Raw genomic sequence first — 18,420 nt, forward strand, 5'->3', positions numbered from 1 at the left:
GTTGTTTCTGCCCAGTTGTCTTAATAAGATAGCTGCCACAAATACGTATTTCATATGCTGACTATCTTTCCTCAGGTACAAATTCATACAACAGGAGTATTTTAGCAAGGTGAATGCATATATGTTTATTTTTTTAATCTTAAAAAAATTAAATTTTAAATAAAGTCAATGTGAGGAATTTAAAATACTGGGTTTTAAAACTAATTTGATTTTTCTCTTTTTCCTATATTTTTGATAATGGAAAACAAAAAATAAACTTTTATAGCTTTTCCAAACTTACTCTCCATTTAGAAAAAATAATGCAAAGAAAGAAAGCATTCTCTTAATCTATAGGATGAACTTTTAGTGGTAAACATAAATTTATTAAACGCAGTTTTTCAAACATTACATACTTTTAGAATTTAAGTTACCAAGTCCTTGATAATGTCTTCATTATTTTTTTAAATTTTATTTTGTTATGTTAATCACCATATATTACATCATTAGTTTTTGATGTAGTGTTCCATGATTCATTGTTTGCGTATAACACCCAGTGCTCCATTCAATACGTGCCCTCTTTAATACCCATCACCAGGCTAACCCATCCCCCCACCCCCACCCCTCTAGAACCCTCAGTTTGTTTCTCAGAGTCCATAGTCTCTCATGGTTCGTCTCCCCCTCCGATTTCCCCGCCTTCATTTTTCCCTTCCTACTATCTTCTTTTTTTTTTTTTTTTTTAACATACAATGTATTATTTGTTTCAGAGGTACAGGTCTGTGATTCATCAGTCTTACACAATTCACAGCACTCACCATAGCACATACCCCCCCCATGTCCGTCACCCAACCACCGCTTCCCTTCCATCCCCCAACACTCCAGCAACCCTCAGTTTGTTTCCTGAGATTAAGAATTCCTCATATCAGTGAGATCATATGATACATGTCCTTCTCTGATTGACTTATTTTGCTTAGCATAATACCCTCTAGTTCCATCCACGTCATTGCAAATGGCAAGATTTCGGGGGTTTTTTGATGGCTGCATAATATTCGTGTGTGTGTGTGTGTGTGTGTGTATGTACCACATCTTCTTTATCCATTCATCTGCTGATGGACATTTCGGCTCTTTCCATAGTTTGGCTATCAAGACAGTATGGTACTGGCACAAAAACAGACACATAGGTCAGTGAAACAGAATAGAGAGCCCAGAAATGGACCCTCAACTCTATGGTCAGCTCATCTTCGACAAAACAGGAAAGAATGTCCAATGGAAGAAAGACAGTCTCTTCAACAAATGGTGTTGGGAAAATTGGACAGCCACATGCAGAAGAATGAAACTGGACCATTTCCTTATACCACACACAAAAATAGACTCAAAATGGATGAAAGACCTAAATGTGAGACAGGAATCCATCAAAATCCTAGAGGAGAGCACAGGCAGCAACCTCTTCGACCTCAGCTGCAGCACCTTCTTCCTAGAAACATCGCCAAAGGCAAGGGAAGCAAGGGCAAAAATGCACTATTGGGATTTCATCAAGATAAAAAGCTTTTGCACAGCAAAGGAAACAGTGAACAAAACCAAAAGACAACCGACAATGTCTTTATTATTAACATAGTAAATATAAATAAGATTTTGCATGGGATTTTCTTTTAAGAAAAATCTGATGTTTTATTGAATCAATGAAAGGAGATAAAATGTTGTCTTTATTTTTAAGAATTCATTGTTTTGATCCATTTCTTTGCCTTTGTTTTTTATTCCTGGCCATAAGAGTTCAGATACTGGCACGCCATTTATGGCAGAGACTTCTGGCAGGGGTTCCTCTCTGGGCCAGGGAGATAGCCACCATCTGAATTCTGGTCTCTGGCTTTGTGGATTCAGGGAGGCTTTTTGTTTCCAGACATTTAAGGAAATCTTTGTTTAGGCATTAGCTTCAAAATATTTGGTTTTTAACAAAAAATTAGGAGGCATTCAAAGAAACAAGAAAGTAAGGTGTATACACAGGAAAAATAGCAATCAATAGAAACTCTTTAAGGAAGTCCAGGCATTGCACTTACTCCACTAAGGAAAAGTAGATAAATTGGATTTCATCAAATTAAAGACTTCGTTCATAAAACAAAATGTTCGCAAATCATATATCTGTTAGAGGCTTAGTGCCCTAATATAAAGAACTCTCATGACTCAAAAATAAAAAGATAAATAACCCAATTTAAAAATGGGCAAAGGACCTGAATAGACAGTCTCCAAAGAAGATATACAAATGGCCAATAAGCACATGAAAAAGCACATTAGGGAAATAAATGCAAATCAAAATTGTAATGAGATACCGTTTCACACCTCCTAGGATGGTCAGAATTAATATAAAATTACAAAACAGAAGATAACAAATTTGGTGAGGATGTGGAGAAATTGGAACAATTGTACATTGCTAGTAAAAATTTAAGGTGGGATAGCCACTGTGGAAGACAGTTTGGCAGTTCCTCAAAAAGCTAAGGAGAGTTACAATATGACTTAGCAGTTCCACTCCAAGAATACCAAGAGAATCGAAGACATGCTCATATTTATGCATATAAATGTTCACAGAATCATTATTGATAAATAGCCCCCGAAATGGAAAAACCTAATGTCCATCAACTGATGGATAAACAAAATATAGAATATCCAAACAATGGAAAATTATTCAGCCATAAAAAGGGTGGTGAAAATCCCAAAGTCCCCATACTTTCTTATCACATGAGAAAGATTTCAGTTGACAAGGCAATGAAAAGACAGGAAAATTGAAAACTTTTTTCAGAGAACCCTAGGTGTCTGAGGACGCTAGTCTGAGAAATATTTCTATATGGCAGTTGCCCAGTGCAGGAGTTTTGTTTATCATGATTTCCCTGTGTGATTCTTTTCATACAGCTGTCAACTAGGAGAGGTTTAGCTCGCCGAATGCCCCTCTCATCATGTCTGTGCTGTTTTGTGCTAATTGCCCGCTAAGCATTTTAAAGTGTATTATTAGAGTTGTTTACTAAACATATTGTTACTTATTTTTCAAATTATATGGTTCTCAGCTAAGTCTGGGGGATGAGTGCCAAAATGTCTTATGTTCTAGAAATTTATAATTCAACTGAAATACAAAACATTGACCTATTTCTTCAGCCCCACCTGTTTGGTTTTGTCTGGTCTATTTGAGATAGATGTGGTTTCCAATTCCTAAAACTGTTCTCTACAGATTGCATGAGGTTGTTTCGGTATAACTTAGCAACTCTTCAAATCAACAGGGTACTTTTACTTAGAAACCTTACCTCTTTTTAAAACGTGATATGCAGATTGGTTTCCTTTCTGAAACAAACATATCTTTTCTTAATGAACCTTATTTAAGTACCCTTACTGCCAAATGTAAAGCCATTCCACAAATAGACCAGCTGTAATAGTTTTCACTCATCAGAGGTTTTGCATTCCACTATCTGTGTATTGTGTTTTGTAAATAGAAAGCAGTTAATACCAGAATCATATCATCAGCACATTGTTGGTGACTCTCTCATAGCTTCTTATTGTTGGCTCTTATTTTGGTAGGCCAGCCTGTCTGGCTGCTGTTGAATTATTGTCTAATGTCTCCTCAGCCCCAGAATCTCAGATAAATTTAGAAGATGCCAATCCAGCCAGTAGTCTGAGGGGAGCACAGTATGGGGAATCTTGTTTTAAATCTAGATTTATTTTTGTTCAAAATTATTTGTTGTATCAAAATTGTATTATTTATGTTTACAGTTGTAGGACTGTAACATGACTTCATGTCTCTACAGTACTATGAAATATTGTGGGAGGTTTCCCCAAAATAGTAGATTTTTACCTTTTCAAAATCAGAAGAGATACTGTCCAATTTCTAGATCAAGAAGACAGGTTTTTTGGTTCCCCCCCTGCCCCCCATTGAACACGGGGTAACAAGGATTTCAAGTAAGCTCAATTTCTCAATTATAGGAAAGAATTCCAAAGCTTTATAAAAGATTCCAGAAAATATTTAACCATAAAATATCTTAAATATCCTTTAAACTTTTAAATGTTGTGTTAGTTAAGGGCTTTATCACTTCTAACTTATCACCTATTTTAGCTTTTATATCTTTTAGGCATTATGTTAGACACTGGATATACAGTGAAAAGATCTAGTAACTGTCTCTGAGCTCATAATATAGAAGGGAAGACAAGCAGGAGAGTTATAAGTTATAGCGTAGTAGAAGAAGAAGTATATGGCCCTTTCAATTTTGACAGCCAGTAGAATTCCAGATGGGTAAATTCTCAGATGGGTATAACCTACTGTCTTTGGAAGCAGAAAAGATGGGAAGATAAGGAAGTAAGAAGTAGTCCCTGAGCAGGAAGTAGGGAGTTAGCTATTTTCTTTCTTTTGGTTTAGCAAACTCTAAAGTCTTCTCTTTCATTTTCTTCCCCCTCTTCATTTTCTGCTCTTTTATTTCTACTTCTGTTGAAAAGTTTAAAGTTAATGCTCCTTCATTATTATAAAATTTGTTGCATTAATACGTTTAAAAATACTACATTTTATTTCTATGTGAATAGAAATTTCTATAAATATAGATGAAGTGGCTTCTTTACTTCTGTGATATTTGGTTAACCTCATTTATGCTTCTGTGAATTTCCATAAGGAAAAGAAAGTAACAGTTGTATTAATTATAGTAATACATTACTTAGATGATTATTCTTATTTGGGTTTGGGTTTCAGAATAGATGCTAACAAGCATGCCAGGTCTTTTGACATCTTTTTTGTTGTGGTGGTTGTTATTACAAGTCTTGCGTATTTGCCTTTACATTGAGGTTGTCCACCTTAAATTGTAATTATTTTCCTTATCATAGGCCCTTCATCTCCTCCCTACCACAAGAGATTTAACAAGTATTTTTTATGATGACGTTAATCGACAATGCAGCTCATCATTAAAAGAAGTCTGGAACTTAAAGAATATAAAAACATATCTTATTACATGTTGAGTTTGAGGTGACAGTGAGATATCCAAATGGAAAAGGCCATTTAGCAGTTGGAAACTTAAATACCAAATTACTGAGATGAGAAAGATTGTACTTACCCTTCATAGCAGAAGTCTTAAAATGAAAATCAGATCTTGTCATTCCTCTGTTCTTTATCCTCCACTGATTGCCTAATTCAGTCAGAATAAAGCTAAAGTCTTTCAAATGGTTTTTATGGCCTTACACGATGTAGCCTCCTGTGATCTTTCTGAGCTCATCTGCTTCCTCATTCCCTGGTTCTGGCTACACTGATCTCTTTCATGTTTCTGAAAAAGCATAGCTACGCTCTGGCCTTAAGGCCTTACAGCCCTTCACTTTGCCCCTGCCAGGAGCACTCTTTCTCCAGATACCTTTCCCTCTCCCTCACCTCTTTCAAGTCTTTGCTCATATCTCACCTTCTCAATGAGGCTTTTCCTAACTATGCTACTTAAGATTGCTGTCCCTTCCCTTCCACACACATCTCTATTCTCGCCTGATTTTTCTGTGTAATACTTATCACTTCTAATGTACTCTATAATTTACTTTTTAAATTTTATTTATTTATTGTCTCTCTCTCACAATAGAATGTACCTCTATGAGGACAGTGATTTTGATAAATTTTATTCATGGCTGTATCCCCAGCACCTCAAACAGAGGCTGGCATATACTAGGAGCTCAATAAATATTTGTTGCTAAGTTAAGTTAGGGCTACCCACATTGAGATCAATTTGAAGTTTTCAGACTAATGCTTACCTTTGCTGGGAACATGAAATATAAACAAGGATTTTATTTTTAAAGTCTTTCCTTAGGGTCAAAACTAAACTACATGTGTATGTATCTGTTTACATATATGTGTGTGTGTGTGTTTGTGCGTGTGTATGTATGTATATGTCATATATAATATAATATATAACATCTATAATCTACAGCTGCCTGGTGGCTCAGTCGGTTAAGCATCTGCCTTCAGCTCAGGTTGTGATCCCAGGGTCCTGGGATTGAGCCCCACATTGGGCTCTCTGCTTAGTGGGGAGTCTTCTTCTCCCTCTGCCCCTCCCACTGCTCAAGCTTGTGTGCTGTCTCTCTCTCTCTCTGAAATAAATAGATAAAATCTTTTTTAAAAATCTATAATCTAAGTACGTCTGGGTGGCTCAGTCAGTTAAGCGTCTGCCTTCGGCTCAGGTCATGATCCCAGGGTCCTGGGATTGAGTCCCACATGGGGCTCCCTGCTCAGTGGGGAGCCTGCTTCTCCCTCTGCCTTTCACTCCCCTTGCTTGTGCTCACTCTCTCTCTCTCTCTGACAAATAAATAAAATCTTTAAAAAAACTTAAAAAAATCTGTAATCTATAAATACTTGATTGAACAGATGTTTAGTCACTTATTCACCAAGTTCTGTAATAGACACACAATAGGTGAGAGCTGATGGAAACTTTACACATTATGTCAAGGAGGTTAAATGTCCTGTGGGCAGTGAGGATTTAGTGAAGGGTTTTAAGCAAAGATTGAGATGATCAGACTTATATTTTTGATAGCCTCCTCTGGTGGCTCAGGGAGACCATCTGGAAAGTTATTTTAATAGTCCATCAGGAGGTGATGAGAGGAGGATATGAGGAAGGATGGATTTTGGAAATATTTAGGAAATAAAAATTGACAAATCTTGGTGTCTGCTTGCATGTGGGGTACGAGAGAAGAGGCTAGAATGACCCCAACATACCGACTGAGAGAAGAAATACATGAGGTGATGTTAAGTTCATTTTGGAAAGTTGAATTTGAGGTGTCTATGTGACATCTGGATGGAGGTATCTGATGAAGAATTGGATTCAGGGTCTGAGACCCAGGAGGTCTGAGCTAGAGATGGAGTTTCGGGGATAGTCAGTACAGAGATGTGGGAGTGAGTGGTGTCACCCAAGGATAATGTATATAGTCTGAGGGAAAAAGAGGCCTAGGACGTTAGGACCATGAGGACTTCTGACTCCGAAGAATTGGACAAAAAGTACTCAGAATAAGGTAAGAAGAAAACCACACTAATTCTAATCCCTCAGGTCATGACTTAAACATCACCTCTTCAGAGAAGGCTCAGGTGATCTCCCAATTAAAATTAGGTCTCCTCTATTGCTTTTCTATGAACCCTATTCTTTTCCTTTGTAACTTTTATCACAGTTTAAAATTACATGTTATTTTTGTGTCTTATCTGTTTATGTCTCTCACTCCATGAGGGCAGGAACCTCTTTTTTGCTGTCCATTATTTGCTCAGCTTTTAGCACAGTGCCTGATGCATGATAGATTTATTTGTTAAGTATGAAGGAGGTGTGGGATCACAGAAGCCAATGGATGACAATGTTTCAGAAGGTAATTATTTCAAATGCTGCTCCAAGGAGTCCAGTAAAATAATAATAATAATAATAGCAGATATTGAGCACTAATAAATGAAGGAATGAAAAGCGTCCATTGTATTTATCAATGAGGAGGTTTGGGATGAGTTATCCACCAAGTGAACACTGCCCCTCATGGAGCTCTCTGTTTGCAGAGGGGGTAATAACAGTAGCTAGCTTCTCCAGGAACTTCAGTGTGCTCTTTACACGCACTATTCAATCCTCACAACAAATCTGAAGGTAGGTGAAGGTGATTATTATCCCTGTGTTACAGATGAGGAATTAGGTTTAAGGAGATTACATACATTGCCCAAGAATAAGCAGGTAGTGATTAAGCCAGGGCTTAAATTTAAGGCCTTTCTGACCCCAGAGCCCATGCTTTTAACCACCATGCTCCAGTAGGGGGATCCAGTTGATTCTTCATCAGGGAACTGATACCTTGAAAATGACATTTGAGCAGGAATGGTTTAGGTGCTGTTTATAGGACAGATTAGAATTAGATTAGAATTCCAGTGACTGGAATTGAGAAACCAGATACACAGATCTTGCATTAATCCAGAATGAGGCATTTGGTTCCAACTGGAATCATAACTATATCTGAGAATAAAGAAGGAAGGGACAATCTAAGATCTCTTATTAAGGAAGAATTGACAGGACATAGATACCAATTGAAATGAGTAAAAGAGAAAATTAAAAAGTAATTATAAGACTACAATCCTAGGCATTAGAGAGTTTTATGAACTGCACTTCTAATATGGGAGAAATTCAAAATAGTTGCATGAAATAATTTGTGATTAGAATTTTAGGTACTATTTATACACTGAAAAGGGGACATGACAGTCTTTGGTATTGAGAAAGGGCTAGAGACAGAGTAAGTTTTTGGACTAGAGGAAAAGGATTTGCTCAGACGTATTAATTAAAACTATGTGAAAGATTCTTATGGATCTCAGTATTCTTTATAAGAAACTTTATAAGCACAGCTGCCATTGTTGTGTTTTAGTAATTTTATAATTTAAGGAAAAGTTAAAGGTTTTTCCCATTTAACAAGAATTTTCTTGCCTTTTATAAGGGTAGATGGAGTGAAAGGGAATGGAGGAGGTGTGTTGTTTGGCACTAATAAAATACAAAAGGTAGTGATAAATCCAAGGCCAGGAATAGGATTCTGAGTGCCATTAGTGATTCTACAGAGCCTAGTGGGTGATGGGGACAGGTCAGAAGGGATCTGTAAGTGCAGTCACGAACTGGCACAACATGTGAGAGAGAGACCTGGCTGGCATGCTCAGGGAAATGACTTTGTGTTCTCTGGCATCTATACCAAGATCCTAACATAGACTAAACATTTGATCTTTGTCGCCTGACTACATAGACACAAGGTTAGGAGTATAGAATTCAAAGTTGGCAAGTACCAAATCTAGTTCATCGCTTTAACTTTAATTGTATATGTATTATTTATTTTCCTAGCAATATAAAATCCCAGACCTTATGAGTAAAAGTTGTTTAAAGTTCTTTTCAAAGTATAATCTGAAATAAACATAAAAAATAATTTCCCTGACTCCCAATCATACATTGTTTTTACATTTACATCCGAAAGTGATTTTTTTCTCTGAAAAAAATTTCAGTATCTACTTCATTATTCTAACAATATTTTCATCCTAATTAACCTTTATGATTTCGTAAGGGCTTATTAATTTTGTTTTACAGATACAGAAAAGAAAGTGTAGAAACAATAACTAGCTGATGACTCTGTGCTTTTATATAGATGTGGTTGCTTTTGTGATGGCTATAATTAGCTATTCATTGAGAGACTACAATGTTTAGATATCTTCTAACATAAGGGAGCTTCCTCCTCCCCTATGGTTAGAAAGTTCACCGGGGTAGATTTCTTATTGTTGTCCTTCCTTTTTAGGTGTGAAGTTTTTCAACATGAGTGGCCTCGGGGACAGTTCATCCGACCCTGCTAACCCAGACTCACATAAGAGGAAAGGATCGCCATGTGACACACTGGCATCAAGGTAGGAACACTCTTTTCTTAGTCTATATCTGGGAGAGCTTCTTTATCATTTTCATTGACACTTTAGAACCCTTGTTTCCTCTACTTCAAGTTTACTGATCTTCTTTGAGTCCCTTAGACTCACCATGTTCTCTCGCTTCCCCAAGGCCTTTGCACATGCTGCTCCCTTAATCCAGCTTGCTCCCTCTAGATTTCCTGTAGTCAACACCTGTATGTTCTCCAGATGCCAGCTTAGACATTACCACCTTAAAAGAAGCCTTCTCTTACTTCCGTAACTATTATTTTAAATCTCCCTCATTCATGCATCTGTCTCACATGTATGTTTATAGCTCTGCTCCATAATTTTCAGATTTTTACTAGTTCATGTGATTATTTCACAAATCCCTGGCTTCTCCACTACACACTTAGGCTGCCGTTTGGTAAGGAACTTGTCTGTTCTTACCATTTTATTCCTGGTTTGTAGCATAGTATTTGGGTTATATATAGTAAGGACACAGTAAAAATTTGTCAAGTGAATAAATAAATCCATTGTACATCTTTAATTGCTGTCTTAGAACATTACGGTCTTAGTAGAACAAATAAATATATTGTTATAATATTAGGATTTTAAAGAATGCGTATTGTGAAATTAAATATTTGTATATTATAAGGAATATGATCACCTTAAATGGGCTAAAAGAGAATTATTGCTAAGGAGACTCTAACAAATACCAGATAGAGAAGGGACCTTAATCACATCAAAAGAGCAGCTTCCCACCTGAGAGGAGAAGAGTGGGGATCCATTCACCTTCTAGGGTCTAGAGCAAGCTTCCTCAGCCTTTCACACTATTGGCATTGTCAGCCAGATAATTCTTTGTTGTGGAGCACCATCCTGTATATTGTAAGATGTTTAGCAATATCCTTGGCTTTCACACACTAGAGGCCAGTAGCATCTTTATATCAGTTATGATAACCAAAATGTCATAGCAGTTATGATTACCAAAAATGTCTTCAAACATTATCAAATGTTTGTCAGTATTTCCTAAGGATGGGGAAAGCAATATGGCTCCAGTTGATAATCACTGATCTAGAGAGTGAAGTGGCAGAAGACTCTTTTGTCACTGGATTACATGCTTCTTTCTCATGGGGGCCGGGGGGAGGAAAGGATTTTAACAGGAGAGTGAGTGCCAGAGCTCCAGGCTGGGGGGTGAAAAGTTAATCAGTTCTGAGAACTATCATAGAGAGATCATAACCTAAGTACTCATAACCACAGGTAAGTGTCCAGATGCTCAGAGGAATGTTGATATCAAGATACAATCCAGCTTTGTGTTGTCAGAGTTAATGTTCTTATATGTATATAAATTCAGTCTTTTTCAAAAGAAAACTTATAAATAATTAAAACTATGTTTTTTAGATTTAATTTTTATTTGGGGGAATTTTTTTAAATCTATAAAAGTATAGAGACTAAGAATCAATGTATACCCATCACGTATAATTATTCATATTTTACAGTGTTATTAGCATTGTGTTAATATTTTATCATATTTGCATAGTCTTGTTTGAATAAAGGTAGTAAAATGATTAATGATTAAATTGATCTGTCTGCAACTAATTTCTCCATTTTTAATAATTATATATATAAGGATTGGTGAGTAATATAGATTGTTTATAAATATATATTGTACAATACTGAACTGTATTTTTCTAAAGTATGCTCTTTTCAGCATGCATCTTGAGATATAAATACATGTAGATTCAGTCCTATCATTTTTTTAGTTATTTTTTTATTATTACTGACATATAATTAACATATAACATTGTGTAAGTTTAAGCTGTACAATGTGTTGGTTTGATACATTTATACATTACCGTATGTATAGTGTAGCTAACACCTCTACCACCTCCCACAATTATTAAGTCTTCTTTGTGGTGAGAACAATTAACTAGTCTCTTAGCAGCTTTGAAGTTTGTAACACAATGTTGTTGACTATAATACAATTTTTGATTAAATATTGTGTTATAGGAATGTACCCCATTTGGAAAAATCCGTTTCTCTACAGAGAGACATTCCCTCTAGATAAACAACCTTTTTGTTAGAAATTTTCACTCTTACAGCTAGCACTGCAGCGAACATCCTCATTCACACCTCCTACTTTATACGTAAGAGTTCCTTTAGGATCTGTGTACATTTTTATGTTAACTAGGTCACTACCACATTGCTCTTCAAATAAGAAGCAGTGAGAGTTCTTTTTTCTCACATCCTTACACTACTCTCTCCTCACTTTAACTCTTTGCCAATCTGGTGAGTGTGGGGTTACAGTTTTAAGTATATTTAATCAATCACTAGATTAATTGATCATGATTTTTCTTTTCCTCTTCAGTGAATTTCCTGGTTGTATCTTTTGCCCATATTCCTGCTAGGGTATTTTTCCTTTTCCTTTTGTTTGTAAGAGTAATTTTTAACTTTCTAGGTACTACCCTTTTTTGCTTATATTTGATGCAAGTATCTTCTCCCAAGTCTGTTTAACTCTGTTTTTGAAATCTGTTGTTGTAGGTTGGAATCTTCCGTTTTCATGTGTCAAGCTCTTGGGGGTTCTCGTTAAAGAATTTTTCCCCTCTGCTTCAAGGCCTTAACTGTATCTTTACCTATTTTCTTCTAATACATATTTAGAGTTTTAGTTAATCTGGAATTTATTTTTGTGTGTGATATAATTTTATTTTTTCCCATGTAGAACATAAGTAGTTATGACCCTATCCTTTCCCTGCTTTTGTGCTGTTACCTTTATCATAGATCAAGTTCCTGAATAGATAGGGATCTGGTTCTGAACTTTCTTATGACAATCACCTTGATCTCTGAAGGGGCAAGTCACTCTTCCTTGTCATTTTTCAATATTGTTTTCCCTCTTCTTGTCCCTTTAACTTTCCATTCAGATTTTTAAATCAGTTTTTTTAAGTTTCCCCTGAAAAAAAATACTCGGGATTTGGATTAGAATTTCATTTACTTTTATAGATTAAGTTGGGGGAGAAAGACATTTTTATTTTCTAGACTCCAGATTCTAGAGTGTTCTTATTTATAAATATAAAGGCTGTTCACTTAATCAAGTCTTCACTGTTAGTAATAGTTTATAAATTTGCCCTTTGAACAACTACCTCATCTTTAGTTAGATATATTTCTGGGTACCACCGAATTTTTTATTGCTTTTAGAAATGGTATCATTTGTCTATTGCACCTTCTAATTGGCAATTTTTAATATATAGGAATACTAATGATTTGGGATTATTGGTCTCGTGTGCATGTGCATACATTGTTCTGAACTTTCTTATTTGTTTTATGGTTTATCTGTAGGTCTTTGATTTTTTGTACATACGTAATCATGTTATTACAAATATCAAAAATTTAATATTTTTCTCTTCTTAGATGTTTTAAAGATGATCCTTATATGTTTGTAAGGATAATCCTTATCTTTGTATGTTTGCTTTCAAAATATTTGAGAACATTCCCTCCTTCGGGTTTGTAAGTGTGGGCTTTAGTTTCAATTGATATTTTTGATATGGTAAACCAGAACTTTGTGATTTTGAAACTGATTGAATTTGAGCGTGAATACCACCTTGTCATGTTTCTTTTGGTTTTGTTATCGTCTGCTTTCTCTTTAAACAGATTGTGAACTCATTAATTATAAAGAGCATATGTTAGACTTCAGGGTATTGCCAGCCCTGTCCACGAGAGCCCTGATAGAGTTTCTTAGTAATTGTTTGGTGGGGTGAGATGTCTCATATCTCTTCCTATTTCCTCTTCTCCATTCCTTAACTCTACTGGAGAATGCTGGTCTCAAAATGGTGGGTAGCTGTGCCTTGTGCTTGTGTAACATCTCTAATTCAGCTCAACAAGTGCTTTATTCAGTGCCTACTATTCAGCCAGCATGGTGTGCATGATGTTATTAAGGATATAAGTGAAGTGCAACATGTTTCTATCTTCAGGGAGCTTACAAATCGGGTCATGCCATGCATTCTTCTTCTGAAACCCTTCTGGGCTTCCTCTTACCCTGAAAATAAATGTTCATAGCCAAAATGATGATGCTAGATAACATTTATTGAACTAATAGCCAGGAACTCTGCCAGGCATTTTACATGCATCATCTTTTTTAATCCTCACAAAATTCTGGGAGATAATGTCATCATCCCTGTTTTGCAGATAAAGAAATTGAAGCTTAGAGAAGTTAAATTGCTCTTAAGTAACTTGCCTAGCACTACATAGCTAATAAATGACTGAGGAAGTTTGAACTTGTGCTTTTAAGCAATGTACTGTGCTTTTTATCTTGGTGTATGCAAGAGCCCTCATGATCCAGCCTGGACCTCATCTCTTGCCCTTTTGTTTCTTATTTATAGTTCAGCCATACTGAACTACTTATAGGTCCTTTTACTTGACATTTTCATCCCCATTTTATACCTTTGAAAAAGCTGGGTGTGTTTGTCTGCCTCCCTGACCCTGAAACCAATCCCCCTCTACCACTAGGTTTGGACACCTTGTTCTTTAGGTCTAGGTGCAATTTCTATGAGCTTCTATAGTATTACAGTCTTGTCACTGTAATGGCTCCTTTTCTTTATTCTCACCCTAATTGGGACTACTTCTAATTTACCCCTGGGTCCCTAGGACATAGTACACAGTTATCTGGCACATAATAAGCAGAGGAGCATTTGTTGAAAAAGCTAGTAAGTTGAAAACAAAAGATACATGAGGAGTTAATTCATAGCATTATTAACCAGCATGTGTGCAGTATCAGTGGAAATCCATTGGGCTGGTGAGGAGAAATGTAAGTGGCCCAGAGTAATAAAGGAAGCCTTCTTTTCTATTAAGGTAGAATTTTTTTTGTCACATCCACCCCTTCTTCAGTTTTGACTTTATTTGAATATATCTGCTCTCATTTTCTGTCCTTGCTTATTAGTTACTTCATTTCATGATGATTTTCCTAGTCTCATTCTTAAGTCATTTTATAGACACCTCAGCATTTCATTACTTTTAGCTTCTTGCTTCCTCTGTCACCTCCCTGACTATCCTGCCATTCTATTACTTTCTTTTACTCTGCAGTGGTGTCAGGCACTTCAGTTTTACATAAAATTTAACGTCAAAACCAGATTTGGTAGTTCTACCACATGAATCCAATTTACTCATGTTGGAATTTAGACCCCTAGATTTAAACAGCTCATACTTTAGACTGAATCTACAAAATAAGTCCAGTATGAATTAGTTTCTCTAAGGTAAAATCACATGTCCTCTAAAACACTATCAAGTTGCAGAGATGGAGTTCTCTGAAACCTTGCATATATCAAAATGTGTGTTACTTATTTTCTTCATGTTTTCAATGCCTTGGTGTGAAGTTTGTCAAAATATCTTACTACATGTACTCTCTGCAGAAACTGTAAGATAAAGTTTTACTAAGTAAAATGAGACTAATAACTCAATAATGAAAGGTTTTAAAGATAAAGACGATGTGATTGTTATAGTTTTATAATTTGGTTTTGTTTTGGGATGTGTACTATTTTGTAGTATTTTGTTTTACGTAGTTAAATGCAGTTGATTGGTTGACTTGGTTCTTTTCAACTTACTGTGTTGTTATGGAAATGCTATTGCTTTTATAGTTTTTTTATTATGAAAAGTAAGTGGTATTTTAATTGTTGCCAATTATGAGTTTTTTAAAAAGCAACTGATCTTTCCCTCTTTTCACCTCTTTTTTTCTACCACTTTTCTACCATTATACCAGATGATTTTGATTGCTGCTTATAAAATAAAGAGCTATTTGTGACCAGTCTTTCTTATTATGTTAATTTGATAATGGAAAAATTCATTTCAAAGTAATATTTCACTATCTTTGTATGTATTACAAAAAGCAAGTTGCCTGATGATTTGGCTAATTAAACCAGAGGTAAAGACTAGAAAACAAAAGTGAACAATATTCATTCAGTACTTTTGAATGAATATAAAGTGCTAGCTGTTTGCACTACTATCCTTTGTTCTCATTATTTTGCTTCAAGATAAATCAAAATTGATTTTATTACATTTATAAGAACTTATAAATAGATGTCTTTTCTGTTTTTTAGAACAAAGTTGTATACAAAAGACCTTGTTCTCTGTACCTTTGTCTCTCTAATTATTGATTTTTTATTCTTCTTATTTTACTTTTTGGATGGATACTCATTTCTTTTTGATGAGGACCAACTAATGGTCTAATCATTATAAGAATCAAGAGTTTATCAGATTTCTTTCAGTAGCAGAAAAATTAAGAAAGTTTATCAGATTTCCAAGTATAACTTATTTGAACTATAGTATAGTCTCCACTGCTTAATTTATAACAAAGTTGTTTGAAAATTCAGATTTTCTATTTCAAGGAGTTATTATTTAGAACGTAAAATAAATTCCAAATGCAACTTGTATATGTACTGTCTGCTTCCTTTTAATATCTAACATTCATTGGCTATTTGAAATATTTGATGTATTTACATCATTGAAGAAACACATCTGTGATGGCAGTCATTCTTTTTATGTATTTTGACCAGAATTGTTTTCTGTATTTTGGTATTTTGTAGTACCTGTTTTTCAGATGTGAATTTAGATTGTTTTCAAATCTGGTTTTATATTCTAGATAAAATTACGGATCTCTATAAGTATGTAAATATTAAGTACTTGAACAGAAGGGAAGTATGGTGGTAGAAATGTACACTAACTGGTTTTTCTTTGTGTAATAGCACTGAAAAGAGGCGCAGGGAGCAAGAAAATAAATATTTAGAAGAGCTAGCTGAGTTACTGTCTGCCAACATCAGTGACATTGACAGTTTGAGTGTAAAGCCAGACAAATGCAAGATTTTGAAGAAGACAGTCGATCAGATACAGCTAATGAAAAGAATGGAACAAGGTAAACAAAACAAAACCCATAGCTGTGTGCTTTGTTATGAAGACCTTCATAATATGTGATTTTATTTTTTATTATTAAGAAATTGCATTGAATTTCATAATTTTATTAAACATTTTTGTTTAGATGGTCTTTATTTTATTTTTTTTTAAAGATTTTATTTGTTGATTTGACAGAGAGAGAGACAGTGAGAGAGGGAACACAGGCAGGGGGAGTGGGAGAGGGAGAAGCAGGCTTCCCACGGAGCAGGGAGCCTGCGCGGGGCTCGATCCCAGGACCCTGGGATCATGACCTGAGCCAAAGGCAGACTCTTAACGACTGAGCCACCCAGGCACCCCTAGATGGTCTTTATTTTAGAAAGTGAATCTGAGAGCCTCTTGTTACAACAACAAGTCTTATTAATTTAACTCGAACACTTGTTGCCTTGGGAGGTTATAGAACCTAGTATCCTAGGGGATTGAGTCAAGAGACAAGTTATGGTGTCAGACCTGAAGCTCTGGCATAGTGTTGAAAGACAGTAGCTCAGTTATAGGAAAATCCCTCCATTTGGATAATAAGCTGGTCTCTGCCTGGGCTCTGGGTGTGGGGAACAGTCTCCTATAAGAAGATCCTGATATTTTTTTTTATGATTTACATATATACTATCCATATTTACTGAGGACCCCACACCACAAAACCCCTGGCAAAGAATTAAAGTAGATACAAAGGCAAAGCACTTTGGAGGAAAGCTCCCACACCTGGCCCCAAGGCATTCCCAAAGAAAAAGTGCTTCTCAGGGTGATTTTATGCTAAAAATTTATATAACGTACGAGGAAACAATCTACAGTAAATAGGAGCACAAATAACAGAAGGAATAGACCCCAAAGAACTTCAGATTAAGAATAGCAATATGAAAAGATTATAAACAAATATATTTATAATGATTAAAGTGATAGGATTTTAAGATTTTATAAGCTGGAAAGTAGATAGTCTAGTGACAGCTGATTGAGCAGAGGGGAGAAGCTGGTATTTTTAAGTCTGCAAAGGGAGAGCCAGTAAGAGGCTATATGTCTCCTTGCTGTTTGGTCTCAAACCCTGACAGCCTGACTCATACTCCCTAAGTCAGAGGTGGGAGGACTCTTCTGGGCACACTGAGCAGTCCAAAGGAAAAGACACATAGATACTGACCGACAGGACAAAATCCGTTCTCTGTCTTGCCCCCTCTATTCACAGAGCTGCCAGTCAGCATTTTAGTACCTCACTCTTTAATATGAATAAAAATCCAGATATTTGAGGAAAGGCTGTAATCAAGGAAACAGAAAAAGGAAAGGCACAAATCAAGCAAACTGAAAAAAAAGGAACTCAGAAAGCAGAGACAATGCAGGGAGCAGAAGAAAACTTAAAACCATCCAGCAGTCCCTCAGAGACAAAAAGGAAGATATTTCATCTATGAAATGATAATAAGATGCTATAAAACATTCAAAACACCAAATAACTTTTGGTACTTAAATCAGGATAGCTGAAATAAACTTTACCTCTTTACCTTGTTTTCTACTCTTTGCCTACTCATACCCTCTGTCTAACCATTTTGGGCACTCTCTGCCTCAGGTATTTGCACTTTCTGTTCCCTTTGTCTGGAGTGTTCTTTCCCAGATATATACAAGGCTCACTCCCTCACCCCTTTTAAGTCTTTGTTTAAATATTTCTTCTCAATGAATGTGTCCATAACTATCCTATCTAACACACACACACACCCCTCTATAGCTTCTTTGATTTATTTTCCCCACAGTGTTTTTGCATCTAACATATTACATGTGTTATTTGTTTATTGTCTGCCTACTCCCACTAGAGCTCCATGAGGGCAAGGATTTTTGTTTGTTCATCATTGTGTCCTCAATACCTAAAATGGGTCCTGGCTACATAGTAGACTTTCTGTGAGTATTTATTGAAAAAATAGACGAAGGGTTGAAAGATAAAGTGAGGAAATCCCTTACAAAGTAAAATAAAAAGATAAGCAATGGAAAACAAGGGAAAGATGGAAATGTATGGGATTAGTTCAGGAAGTGTAACGTCTGATTAATTCCAGAGATAGAGAACAAACCAGATAGAAGGGAGGAAATTATAAGAGTAATAATACAAAAACAAAACAGTACACTTTTCAGAATTAGAGAGATGTGGGTTTCCAGATTGAAAGCACTCATAGTGAATA

General features: G+C 35.7%; 1 protein-coding gene across 12 annotated transcripts in view; it reads left to right on the top strand.

Moving 5' to 3' along the window:
• The window catches only part of NCOA1 (nuclear receptor coactivator 1), a 240,107-nt gene that overhangs the window by 138,480 nt on the left and 83,207 nt on the right, over positions 1-18,420 (top strand). For all 12 annotated transcript variants that reach the window (XM_032391532.1, XM_032391531.1, XM_032391537.1 and 9 more), the window contains 2 exons: positions 9,244-9,349; positions 16,069-16,235. In XM_032391532.1, the coding sequence (XP_032247423.1) occupies positions 9,244-9,349; positions 16,069-16,235 (273 nt within the window). The remainder of the gene's footprint in view (positions 1-9,243; positions 9,350-16,068; positions 16,236-18,420) is intronic.

This window comes from Phoca vitulina, unplaced genomic scaffold (genome assembly GCF_004348235.1).
Source record: "Phoca vitulina isolate PV1807 unplaced genomic scaffold, GSC_HSeal_1.0 scaffold63, whole genome shotgun sequence".
Classification (NCBI taxonomy): domain Eukaryota; kingdom Metazoa; phylum Chordata; class Mammalia; order Carnivora; family Phocidae; genus Phoca; species Phoca vitulina.